Source organism: Leptinotarsa decemlineata, unplaced genomic scaffold (assembly GCF_025532065.1).
Source record: "Leptinotarsa decemlineata unplaced genomic scaffold, Ldec_3_MD MMD2_P_RNA_scaffold_12, whole genome shotgun sequence".
NCBI lineage: Eukaryota > Metazoa > Arthropoda > Insecta > Coleoptera > Chrysomelidae > Leptinotarsa > Leptinotarsa decemlineata.
This window is the reverse complement of record NW_027412526.1, coordinates 10,486,018-10,499,550: the sequence shown is the minus strand read 5'-3', so window position 1 is coordinate 10,499,550 and position 13,533 is coordinate 10,486,018. Positions and strand designations below refer to the sequence as shown.

Here is a 13,533-nt window from a genome sequence, read left to right as displayed (position 1 = left end):
TGACCTAGGAGGACAGTTCCTCGGGAGGATGTACAATGAGTCACATGTGGCCTAGGTGCTGTGGGCTTACACTTACATTCCCTACTCTACAGATACTCTCATTCTCAATATCTTATTGAAACTGCATCTATTTTTTTATAGGGTTGTTGAAGCTATATCTGTCAAATTAGTTGTCATTTATTTAGTCTATTTTACCAAATCTCCATGGACGGATATAGCATTCAATAACACGTGCAAATAATAAAATTCTTTTATCAAAATGGGTGCTCTGTTCGGGCATAATCTTCCTACCGAGAGGACTATTCTAAGCGTGGTGGATAAATTTGAGTCCACTGGTTCAGTAAACGATCGATCAACACCCGTACGTCGACCAAACGCAAGATCTACCGAAAACATCGCCGCTGTCTGTGAGAGTGTGCAGGAGAATCCAAAGCAGTCGTTTTCCACATCACTCGCAAGAAGTCGCCTAGGACTATAGACATCCGTCTTTCAGGCGGAAGTGTATAGTGTGCAAGGCTTATTAAATTGAGACCTCAAAGAAATGAGCGGATCAATATCAAAGCTGGCCTGGGAATGCCATGAAGAACTGAATGAACTTGCAAACAGGAACAAATTAACTTTTTACTGGGTGCCAGGGCATTTAGGAATCACAGGTAATGATAAAGCTGATGAATGCGCTAGACGCGGATCATCAACTTCATATACCGGGTGTCAACGAATCTATTAGACAAGTCATAACTTCTAGACTATTAGGTGTATCAAAACGAGATTTGGTACAGATAAATGGTATGTGGAGAGGGGAGTTTTCACATATTTTTCACTTTCCGGTCACTTCCGGTTTCAGCGGAAATGGCTCCGGTTCTGAATTTTTAAATGGAACACCCTGTATATTGTAACATTTTTGGATTTCTGAGACAATTCTGGATCAGAAACTGACATTTCCGGAAGTTTTTCAGCCTACTTGATTTTTTCAGAGTCACTTTTAAAATTGCATCTAGGTGGCCATGATCGGACGTAAACTAATCTATGGACCTCAAGTGATATCAGAAAATTGCAATAGCGGAGTTTTAGTGACTAGTGTGTTGAATATGAATGAGACAAGTTTACAAAATAACATTTTCGTGTCTAACTATTATTTTTCAAAATGGCGACCATTTTTTGACAAGCACTTTCCGAAAAAAGGATTTTTTGACAAATCTAACGATACTAATTTATTTGCGATTGGATTACAAATAAGAACATAAATTAAATATTACTGAGGAAAATACTCGATACAAATTCATTTACTTTTGTCAAGGGTGCCATGGATAGGAATGATGCATAATATTTTGCGGTTATTTCCATCAAGTCCACTTTGGAGAACAAAACGCTCACCTAGGTTATGACAGTGACATAAGCTTTATGAGCAGAAAGTAGAAGTTTCTCTTGATTTTCGTTAATTTTAGTTTAATTTTTCGTCGAAATAATGTATACTCAAAGTGAAAAAGTGGATATGTTGTTATTGTTTGGAGAATGCCACAGAAATTCAAGGAAAGCTGCTGAGTTGTATGCTCAGAGATATCCCAATCGGCAACACCCATCTCATCAGTATTTTCCCTAGGTTGAGAGTCGTTTTAGGCAAGAGGGAAATCGAGACGCAGAACAGAGGTTTGTCATAAATGAGGAGACTGAGATTAACGTTCTTGCTATGGTAGAAGTTGACAAAACGGTTTCTTTAAGAGAAATTAGTAGAGAAATGCAGATAAGTTACGAATCAGCAAGAAAAATACTGAAAAAGCACGGATATCGAGCATTTAAATATCAGTTACATCAACATTTGTATGCTGACGACGGCAATAGAAGAGTAGTATTTTGTGATTGGTTGCTTCAAAATCATAGAGTTAACCCAAATTTTATCAACTTCATTCTATTTTCCGACGAATCACGGTTTACAAATAATGGCATGTTTAATAAGCAGAATTGTCGGTACTGGGCCCAACAAAATCAACATGCAATGAGAGAGGGCAATTTTCAAGAAAGGTTTGGCGTCAATGTCTGGGCTGGTATCGTTGGAAACAGAATAATTGGTCCAATATTGTTTCAAGGTCAGTTAACAGGGGTTAGATACTTGGGTTTTCTTCAAAATGAAATCGAGGATCATCTTAATGATATGCCTTTAGAAGTTTTACGGCAAATTTACTTCCAGCAAGATGGAGCAGCACCCCATAATAGCAGAGACGTACTTGATTTTTTAATAGAGCATTTTAATAATAGAGTTATTGCAACCAACGGTCCAGTACGGTGGCCTGCCCGCTCACCGGATTTGACTGTGTTAGATTTCTTCATTTGGGGATATGTAAAAGAAAGGGTCTACTATGCAACAGCCCCAGCCACTCTAGAAATCTTAGAAGAAAGGATTCAACAGGCATTTAGAAGTATATCGCCTCAAATGTTACAAAACGTGTTGAGAGAAACAATTGAACGAGCTGAAATGTGTCTTGAACAAGGAGGGATGCACTTTGAAAATTTACTATAGTGGAATTTTCAAGAACTTAGGATATTGCAAAAAATCTAAGTGCATCGCTGAAATTATTAGTTAAATTTGTTGATCCAATCGCAAATAAATTAGTAACGTTAGATTCGTCAAAAAATCCTTTTTTCGGAAATTGCTTGTCAAAAAATGGTCGCCATTTGAAAAATAATAGTTAGACACGAAAATGTTATTTTGTAAACTTGTCTCATTCATATTCAACACACTAGTCACTAAAACTCCGCTATTGCAATTTTCTGATATCACCTGAGGTCCATAGATTAGTTTACGTCCGATCATGGCCACCTAGATGCAATTTTAAAAGTGACTCTGAAAAAATCAAGTAGGCTGAAAAACTTCCGGAAATGTCAGTTTCTGATCCAGAATTGTCTCAGAAATCCAAAAATGTTACAATATACAGGGTGTTCCATTTAAAAATTCAGAACCGGAGCCATTTCCGCTGAAACCGGAAGTGACCGGAAAGTGAAAAATATGTGAAAACATTCCTCTCCACATACCATTCAACTATACCAAATCTCATTTCAATTCTCCTAATAGTCTAGAAATTATGACTTGTCTAATAGATTCGTTGACACCCGGTATAGGTCTGAACCAGCTCTGGGAGTACCAAAATCATTGATACGAAACCAGATTAGGACATGGACCAATAAGAAGCATACAGAGTACTGAACAAAAGTACCTGGCAACAAACACAGTAGAACTTTCATTAGGGAACCGTCCGAGAAAAGAACCGAAGAACTACTTCAATATAGTAGGGATCGGCTCAGAATAATTACAGGGTTATTAACTGGTCATTGTCCGCTTAGAGGACACCTGAATAAAATGGGGCTGTACAATGGAGACCTCAGCTGCAGATTATGCAACGAAGGGACAGAAACAGCTCTATATATCTTATGCGAATGTGAGGCACTGAATCACAGGAGGCAGGCAATATATAGGCATACAAAATTACGCCCAGAAGAATATGACGAACATCCAACACGGAACCTGATGGAACTGATGGAATGGGTGCCATGAAAACATGGGAGAATAAACGCAATAAGCCCAAGAGGCTGCAGTATTTTCTGGAGACTTGGACTAAATGGACAAGTCAGACAGCTCCCAAGGTACCAAAAAAAAGAAAAGAAAATTGTCGAATTTGGAACGATAGCAATCCACATGAGATCCAAGAGTGTCCAATGCATTCCGAAAAAGTCACTGTTTGGTGTGGATTTTGGGCTGGCGACGTCATCAGTCCATATTTCTTTGAAAATGACGTAGGCCAGACTATCACTGTCAATGGGGGTGATGTGAATTGGCCTCCGAGATCCCGCTATTTGACCTCGTTAGACTTTTTTTTGTGGGATTTTCTCAAGTCGCAGGTGTATGTGAATGAGCCACAAACCGCAGCGGTCCTCAAAGCCAACATAACCCATTGGTCAGCCTGATTTATGCGCCAGTCATGGAAAATTAGACGTTTCGGATGCGCTCCACCCAGAGAAGCCGTGGCGGACATTTGAACGATGTTATCGTGACAAATTAATGAATTAACTATCTTAAGCAAGTTTATTTCCAACAATATTTCAATAATCACAAGCTTATTTATTTCCACCATTTGAATTCCTTGTTTAGCCGCTCGATTCACTTTTTGAACTGCCCTCTTGGGTCGGGAAGACGAGCTTATATCGGTAAAAGTCCTTTTTAGAATTCTGTAGTCGTTTTAACTTGAGTTCATGTGTTTGTTTGATGAGTCGGCTGGCCTAGCGGTCAGGTGCCGCTCCAGATTCGTTACATTATATTCCACACATAATGGCATCAATAGGTATTTCAAAGGAATAACAAATTTCGATGATATTACACACACTCTTTGTTTTATTTAAATTTAAAAATAGGAAGCGCCTTATGAAAGACCCTATACAATTTACAAGGTTTAAGAATGTCCGGGTATCAGTTAATAACTCCAGCTTTTCTGTTATTAAACAACAGAATTTATTTTCTCAGTACTACATCGCAATTATTTTTCACGACTCGAATCTTTGCAGGTTCGGTGCATGAAACTCGTTCAGCATCCCAACGTAGTTCGACTCTATGAGGCTATTGACACGGCAACTAAACTCTATCTGGTGCTGGAACTTGGAGATGGAGGGGATTTGTACGAATACATCATGCGGCATGAAACAGGTCTCCCGGAAGAAGTGGCAAAAGAGTACTTCAGTCAGATAGTGAGGGCCATATCCTACTGTCATCAGTTGCATGTGGTCCACAGAGATCTGAAACCGGAGAACGTGGTGTTTTTTAAAAAGCAAGGCATTGTCAAGTTGACAGATTTCGGTTTTAGTAATAAGTTTTATCCCGGACAAAAATTAGAAACTTCTTGTGGTAGTTTAGCTTATTCAGCTCCAGAAATACTCTTGGGGGATTCTTATGATGCACCCGCTGTCGGTAAGTCTTCGGTACTAAGAAGCCGAAGGGCTTTGGAGTAGCTGTCATTGATCTGTTTAATAATTGAACTGTTATTTTCAGATGTATGGTCTTTAGGAGTAATACTATATATGTTAGTTTGTGGCCAAGCTCCCTTCCAGGAAGCCAATGATTCCGAAACGCTTACAATGATTATGGACTGTAAATATGATATTCCTGCACATGTGTCGCAAAATTGCCGCCAGTAAGTTAGTAGTCTATAATTTCACTTAGTTTATAAATACAGTGAGCTGTTACTTGATAAAAATTAATAACAATATTCATGATAATACAATCATATGGATGAAAAATGGGGAACTTTTTCACATACTTTTTTGGTAAAGAAAGTTTTTGGCTTTCTACTACTCCATCTTGATACAAAAAAAAGGATGAGGAAATCTTCCAAAGAAAGGAATGAAGTAATCAATTTGAAAATAAGTAACTCTATACATGGATGTGTAGATCATGCAAAGAAGTAAATTTCAGACACAAACTGAAAGAAAGTCCTCCTGAAACAGCTGCTTTCATATAAACATTGAATTACACGAAAGAAAAAATTCTTTCAAAACAAATACTTCTATATGAACACTGAATTATACAGAAGATACTTTTCTCTACTTTGTATTTCAAACATTTGTTGTGGAATAAAAATCAGATATCATTCACATGAGTTCTACTTTAAATGAATGGTAATAAATTGCACTTACATGGAACACTGTCACCCTTACTGGTATACACCGATGTTTCGCCTTAAGACAGCAAGTGTCTTAAGGCTCTTCAGTACCAAATTGGATAACATTATAGAAAATACACACAGTTCATTCACGAATTACGATTTTTAATGTCACGGAATAAGCTTGAGCTGCTTATGTCATCGATGACATCGTAATGTCATTCATTCACCTATTTGATTTAATCCCAGCCAAGAGGAATCTTATTTGAATTGAAGGGGTTATATTTTTAGGTTATAGTTTTTGGCTTTCTACTACTCCATCTTGATACAAAAAAAGGATGAGGAAATCTTCCAAAGAAAAGAAGGAAGTAATCAATTTGAAAATAAGTAACTCTGTACATGGATGTGTAGATCATGAAAAAAAGTAACTTTTTTTTCTTCTTTCGTATAATTCAATGTTTATATGAAAGTAGCTGTGTCAGGAGGACTTTCTTTCAGTTTGTGTCTGAAATTTGAATAAGTTACTTATTTTCAAATTGATTACTTCCTTCCTTTCTTTGGAAGATTTCCTCATCCTTTTTTTGTATCAAGATGGAGTAGTAGAAAGCCAAAAACTTTCTTTCCCAAAAGTTAATCACTTTTAAAAGTATAACCCCTTCAATTCAAATAAGATTCCTCTTGGCTGGGATTAAATCAAATGAATGTCTTTACGATGTCATCGATGACATAAGCAGATCAAGCTTATTCCGTGACATTAAAAATCGTAATTCATGAATGAAGTGTGTGTATTTTCTATAATGTTATCCAATTTGGTACTGAAGAGCCTTGGGGCAAGTGTCTTAAGGCAAAACATCGATGTATACCAGTGAGGATGACAGTGTTCTATGTAAGTGCAATTTGTTACCATTCATTTAAAGTAGAACTCATGTGAATGATATCTGATTTTTATTCCACAACGAATGTTTGAAATACAAACTGAGTAGAAAAGTATCTTCTGTATAATTCAGTGTTCATATAGAAGTATTTGTTTCGAAAGATTTTTTTTCTTTTGTATAATTCAATGTTTATATGAAAGTAGCTGTTTCAGGAGAACTTTTTTCAGTTTGTGTCTGAAAATTACTTCTTTGCATGATCTACACATCCATGTATGGAGTTACTTATTTTCAAATCGATTACTTCCTTCCTTTCTTTGGAAGATTTCCTCATCCTTTTTTTTGTATCAAGATGGAGTAGTAGAAAGCCAAAAACTTTCTTTCCCAAAAATTAATCACTCCTAAAAATATAACCCCTTCAATTTTTCTGATACATTGTCAAGATAGTCAAATTGGCTACTGGAAATTTAGTGCGATTGGAAATTTAGAACCGATCAAGTAAATATAGAATCGTTGAAATTTTTGTATTGAATAAACTGTAAAAACTGTTTTCTATTTTTTTGTCAATTTCAAAACACGGAATTTCCAAGGCAAACTTTGTGCCTGTGCCAAATTTCAAACCAATATCTCATTTTTTTCAAAATATAGTGTATTTTATCAAATTCTGGACGTATGTACATACAGACGGACATAATTTCACAGAAAAAAATCTCCGAGAAATACATGTTCAAAGTAACTATAGGTTTATCTCTACAAATAAAAAAGTTGGGGTCCACTTCGAAAATTATTTCAGGCATGAATCTTCTCCATAGATTCATATGTGGAGAGTTAGGCGGCTACAACTAACCTCATACATTAATTAATGATAATATTTTCGGATTGCCTATTTTCAAGTTGGTTTTGAACTGACAAAAAACCTCTTCAATAGGCCACATTGACCTGGAAGGTAATTAAGCTGCCAACTCTCTTGCAAAGGAAGTTGTTGCAAGTTGTTTTGATTGGATCAAAACCTGTCTTAGCATGTCTTCAGGTTTTGTCAAATAAATAATACTGAATACCTAGATTGCAACATCTATTAAGATTGGCCCATTGTAAATCATTTATTCATTTCTCAAAGAATTGTAGATTATAGCAGGGATGGCCTATACATTGTATAACAAGCCTAGTCGTAGGTTACTGATGGCCAGAGACTTGGCGTGTTTGAAGATCCGGAATTCATGCGAATTCGTGACCACAAGAACTTACCTTTTATGTAATAGCTGATGTTTAGTCCAGTGGTGTTTCAGCTTCTAATGGTAATCTTTGTGCCTGTTAGAAGTTGGTTGAAGTGGCCTCTTGATGTTAGGAACAATCGACAAACCATGACACAAATACACACACATTTAATAATGTTTGTTGCGATGCGTAACATTAGATTTTGCACAAACCCCTAAGCATAACCTGAAGCTGCTAGATTCCATTCAGAAAAGAGCCATCCACTTGATTGAAGACGCTAACATCACTTGTAATCTTGATAGTCGGGAACTTTGAAGAAAAACTGGAGATTTGTCTCTCTTCTCTTCTGCTCATCGTTTTTAATTTCAACTTCACTGTTCAAGAACTCTTTAATAAGAATAATAATAATATTTATTCGTATTAGCATACAGCAGCCATACGTAGATGGATATACACGTCAATTTTAAAAGTTGATCATGCAGCATACGTTAAGACATTATTGCAAGGTACATTCGTTTAATAATAATAATAATAATCATCCTATTTTTCTTTTTGACATGATTGAACACGTATAGAAATAGTCAGATACATAAAAAATAGCATACTCAATAATAGTAATAGAAAAAGTGATACATGTTATTAAAATAAGACAGATTATTCACGTTTATAATAAAATAGAAATATAAATAGAAATATATAACTTTTATTTATGTATACACGTATGCACAAATACACATATACATATACATAATCTACATATACATAAGAATGTTTGCAGCGCTACTTCAAAAGGAACTCCTATATCGTGTAGGGATTTTTTTTGAATTATAATCTTTTTAATAGAAATTGAAATTTTCTCAGGCACCCTATTTTCCTAATCTCTTGTGGAAGATTATCAAAAAGTTGTGCTCCCAGGTAACAAGCAGAGTTTTCAGTTATCTTCTACTAATAAAATGGAATATAAAATTTGTCTTTATTTTGTCTGGTATTAATGCTGTGAATATTCACATTCAAAGTAAAGCCTTTTCTATTATTAAATACATAAATGCATAGCTCTAAAATAAATAAACTTACTGCATTTATGTGGAATGAACTTCCTGATGACGTTTTTCCAAATGAATTTAATCTCCAGCAATTCAACTCTCAACTCTTAAGAGCGACTTAAGAATTTTTCTGTAATCCTTGTGATTTGTCCTTAAAAAAATCCACGAAATATTTATTAGAAGAAAATGGGAGACCGATCAGTCACGTTAGCGTCTGTTTTTGAACTGACTTTTCGTTTATCAATTCTAATGACAAAAAAGATAAAAAGTCTTTTATGGCCAATGGCGCGGACAGAAATATTTCCGAGGTAAACCCTCAACGGCTATCTGTAACTGTCAGGAATCATATCTCTTGTGAAATCTCTAATTTTGAATAGAATAAATTGTGTATGAGTAATAACCATGTCGATGATCAAATAAAACTTTGCAGCACAGAAATTGATATTGCAAATGCATTCAATGTATAGGTGAAATTGTAAACAATATAAATTCTGAGTCAGACTGGAGTTCAAACAGTTTCTACATAGTAAATTGTAAATTAAATTCTTTTAAACAGATAGACTTGCCGCAGTTGAAAAATATAATATTTTCAATAAATAAATTTAATAGATCTGAGATAATGAACAGTCTATTTCTGAAGAGACATTCAAAACCTTGGGGCATGTTATACTGAACTTTATTAATACGTCTCTTCAAACAGGACAATTTCCCCAACACTTCAAAATAAGCACAGTAATACCAGTACCAAAAATAAATAATACTTATGAGGCATATTATTTTCGTCCTATCAATGCTGTTCCAACCCTTGAAAAAGTATTGGAATTAGCAGTGTATGAGGAACTCAACAAAAACTTTGATGAAAACAGGTTACTTCTAGGTTGTCAGTCAGGCTTCATAAAAAAACATCCGTGTGAGGTTGCCTTACAGTTCACAATAACAAATTGGAAAGAAAAAATTGATAAAGATAATTACGTTGTTTGTGCATTCTTGGATTTAAAGAGGGCATTAGAAACAATAGACAGAGATATATTAATCCGAAAGCTTAAATATTATGGTATTGTTGATGTGTTTTGAAGAGGATGAAAAGTTACCTCAGTACGCGGAGTCAAATAACAAAAATTAATAGGTGCTACTCACCAGAGGTAGTGAATAATTTTGGAGTTCCACAAGGTAGTGTATTAGGACCTTTACTATTTCTGATTTATATAAACTATATCAATTACGTAGATGGTGATCATGTGATTAACTTATTTGCAGATGATACATTAATATATACCTACGATAAAACCTTGCAAGTCGCTATTGAAAAGATGAATAATTCATTGAAAAATGTTGAGTTGTACCTTGGAATAAATAAACTGAAACTCAATATCACTAAAACTAAGGCGATGATCATTACAACATTACATGCTGACTATGTAATAAGTAAAATATCAAAGAAACTGTATTTTTTTATTTTTGTTTTCTAGAGTGGCATCTGTATTATCAATGTATGCCAAAATAACGTGCTATAATTGCATAATAAAACCTCATTACGATTTTTGTGGGACTCTTTTATATCTCTTGAATCAGAACAAATCAAATACAAAAATTACAAAATCGTGGAATGCGAATATTACTTTGCAATAGAATGACACCTATACATAATATGCTCTGTAGTTTAAAGTTGCTTAATGTCTCTCAACGACTATAGTCTCAAACTATGATATTTATGTAGAAAATAATAAATAAAATGCAACCAACATACTTGGTAAACCTTTTGATCACGAGTAGTGAAGCACATCATCATGATACTAGATTAAACACCAATTTTCACATCCCAAGGACAAATTCACGTAACAGTATGAACTCGTTATTATTGGACAGTTTTAATAAACTGTCAAATAATATAAAAAAACTCTTCTCTTCGTCTATTCAAGAGGGACTTGGTAACATTCATAACAATAAACTGAATTAAAGCTAATTTATACTTGAAATATAATAATAAGACTTTGTTTTGATTGAATATATAAGTAAATATGTAAACGTGTATCCTATATAGAATATGTGCGATATAATTTTTTTTTGTGATTTTCTGTTATTTGGTTATAATAGACTAATTTTTTTGATTTTTATGTATTATATTTAGATAAAGTACATTAATTATGTTTATATTAGGCTTGACTATCTGGAAATGAAGTTCTTTTTATAAATTGCATACTATGTGATGGTTTGTTGAATTTTTCAGATTGATATCAAGAATGTTGCTGAGAAATCCAGAAAAGAGAGCAACATTAGAGGAAATATCCAAACACCCTTGGCTCAGTGGCAGCAAACATGATTCTACTGACTTTACACCTCTTGTTTTGAAGGAGCAGCTTTCCGAAGATGATCACAATTTTATCCTTCAGAAAATAGTCAATGGAGATATAGCTACAAAAGAGGAAGTACACGAGTAAGATTGCTAATTTTATTTACTGTAGAATTTAGCTTTTATTATAAATGTGATTATTTGGAGAGTAAATAAGATGGGTTGAAGGTTAAAATTTGTTTGCGTACTTTGTGGATATATGCATTTCTCATTTGATGATATATTTAGTAAATACAAATGACTAAATCTGGTGTAGAAAAAACTTCAAAAGTGAAAATATGGAATATAACTGGATTGACGATAAACGTTAGATCTTTCTAGGATTGGTACTTTCAGTCTCTGTGGTTAGAGTTGTAATATTAATCGTAAATTTATTAAGTACTTATGATGCACTTTTTGGAACCTTTGGTGTAGTAATGAATATTACTGGAGTTCTTTCTCAACACTAAATCGTTATTTTTAACGATTTGGTGTTGGTTCCTCTTGAAGATGATAACTTGGTGATCGAAACACGTGTCGAGGTGTTAAAAATAACAATTTGGTGTTGGGAAAGAACTTCAGTAATATTGTAAATTTATTATGATTAACGATATTGATAAAGTTTCATTGAAATTTTGTCTGGTTACACGGATAAAATTTTTTAAGACAATGACTAAGAAAAATCTGTTAAAAAAATCTGTTTAAAATCTGTTTTTTCGTTAATTGGATAATAAAACTAATCAGCATCAAATATAGTTGATTGACAATCTGTTGAGCCACTTCTGAAAGTGATTAATGTTTTATCAAGTGATTAATCCTCGAATTCTTGATTTAAAAATAATTGCTCTTAAATGTAATATAATCAGGTTGTATAGTATCGGTTCTGACATTAACTGAAAATACATTCAAAATATAATTGTATCTTCCAGAACCTACAAATAATTGAGCTGGTTTGTACATATGGAAGCTATTACTGGAAAACTTTTCCACGTTTTTTTTTTTTAGTTGATTAGGCTTCGTGGACAGCTTGAAGACGTTTAAAAAAGTATATTCTTCTTTCTATTTCTTTCCATACAACCTGCTGGTAACATAAGATTTGTCCTATGTTATTATATGGTTACTGACATCTCTAGCTACTGTTATAGCTTTTTAGCAGAACAACTCTGCTGATTTGCAGCAATCAAGTAACGTAGCAAAAAGCGATAAGAATTCTGGCCAGAGAATATTGTATAGATTATTTTTGACATCTTTTTTCTCTACTTGGCAGTATGCCACCTTCTACATGCCACCTTCTACTACATTCTCATTGGAACCACAGAAGTCCTAAAATTTATTAACTCCAAACATTAACTAGCAGTCAGTCGGAGAAATTCTCCTAATTCTAGTCTACATATTTATTCGTCAATGACATCATTAAAATTTACCCAGTTCAAGTTTAGTGTGAAAAGTTTTCTTCTTCAAAATTGAAGAATTAATTTAAGTGAAGAGATTTTTAATATTTGAATTCATTAGCGATTGAAATTCCTATTTGTGCCACAACTTTAGTTGTGAATAGCTTCAATAATTTTTTCAGAAATGCCCCATTAAATATTATTGAAAAAACCCAGAATTCCACAAACTTGTTCAATCCACTAGAAAAATATACTCATTCAAATAAGTTCTCACAGGTACGTTATAATCAAGATGAATTATACAAGCTATTATGGTCAAAATTAAAAAACACCTACTCATCTGGATTTAATGAAGTCCCAGGGTTTCTATTAAGAAAAATTTTAGGCTCTATTATCTCACCTATAACAAATCTGATATAAATATTTCATACTGTACAGGAATTTTTCCGAATCTTCATAAAACGAGCAAAGTAATTCCCATATACAGTGTGACCCATTTAAAATGGAACCACCCCTGTAGAATGTGCATTTTTCAATCAATCTCAATTTTTTTTTATTGAAATATTAAGCATGAAAAACTGTATCTTGACACTAACTTTCACAATTTTAGTTTCATTTCCAAGGCACTCTATGGTTTTTTTTGTTTGTCAAAAACGGCAAAAGTTTATTAGGCAATTTTTGTTTTCAAATTTGACTACACCACTGGATTCGTAGTCGTTATAAATCAAAACTGTCAAATTTTCATTAAAAAATATTTGTTAACAACGAAGTTACAACTTCAATTTTGGAAACAAAGTATTTGTTTGTAATTTTTATTCAGATTATAGACATATTTGAGATCTGACAACACTGTCATCACCAAGTAGAACACCAGTGAATTTGTACAGTGAAAATCCGAAGTCAACAGCTCAATGCGTTCTACAGTTATAACTCCTGAAAATATGGTAATGTGAGAGATTTGTGGTGCAAGCGTTTTGTAATAAAAATCTGACTACGCCACTGGATTTGTGGATAATATTCCCTTAAAATCATTCATTTGAG

General features: G+C 33.9%; 1 protein-coding gene across 1 annotated transcript in view; it reads left to right on the top strand.

Moving 5' to 3' along the window:
• The window catches only part of Snrk (SNF related kinase), a 72,278-nt gene that overhangs the window by 23,768 nt on the left and 34,977 nt on the right, over positions 1-13,533 (top strand). Inside the window, exons 3-5 of the mRNA XM_074173943.1 lie at positions 4,552-4,951; positions 5,033-5,174; positions 11,000-11,206. Of these exons, the coding sequence (XP_074030044.1) occupies positions 4,552-4,951; positions 5,033-5,174; positions 11,000-11,206 (749 nt within the window). The remainder of the gene's footprint in view (positions 1-4,551; positions 4,952-5,032; positions 5,175-10,999; positions 11,207-13,533) is intronic.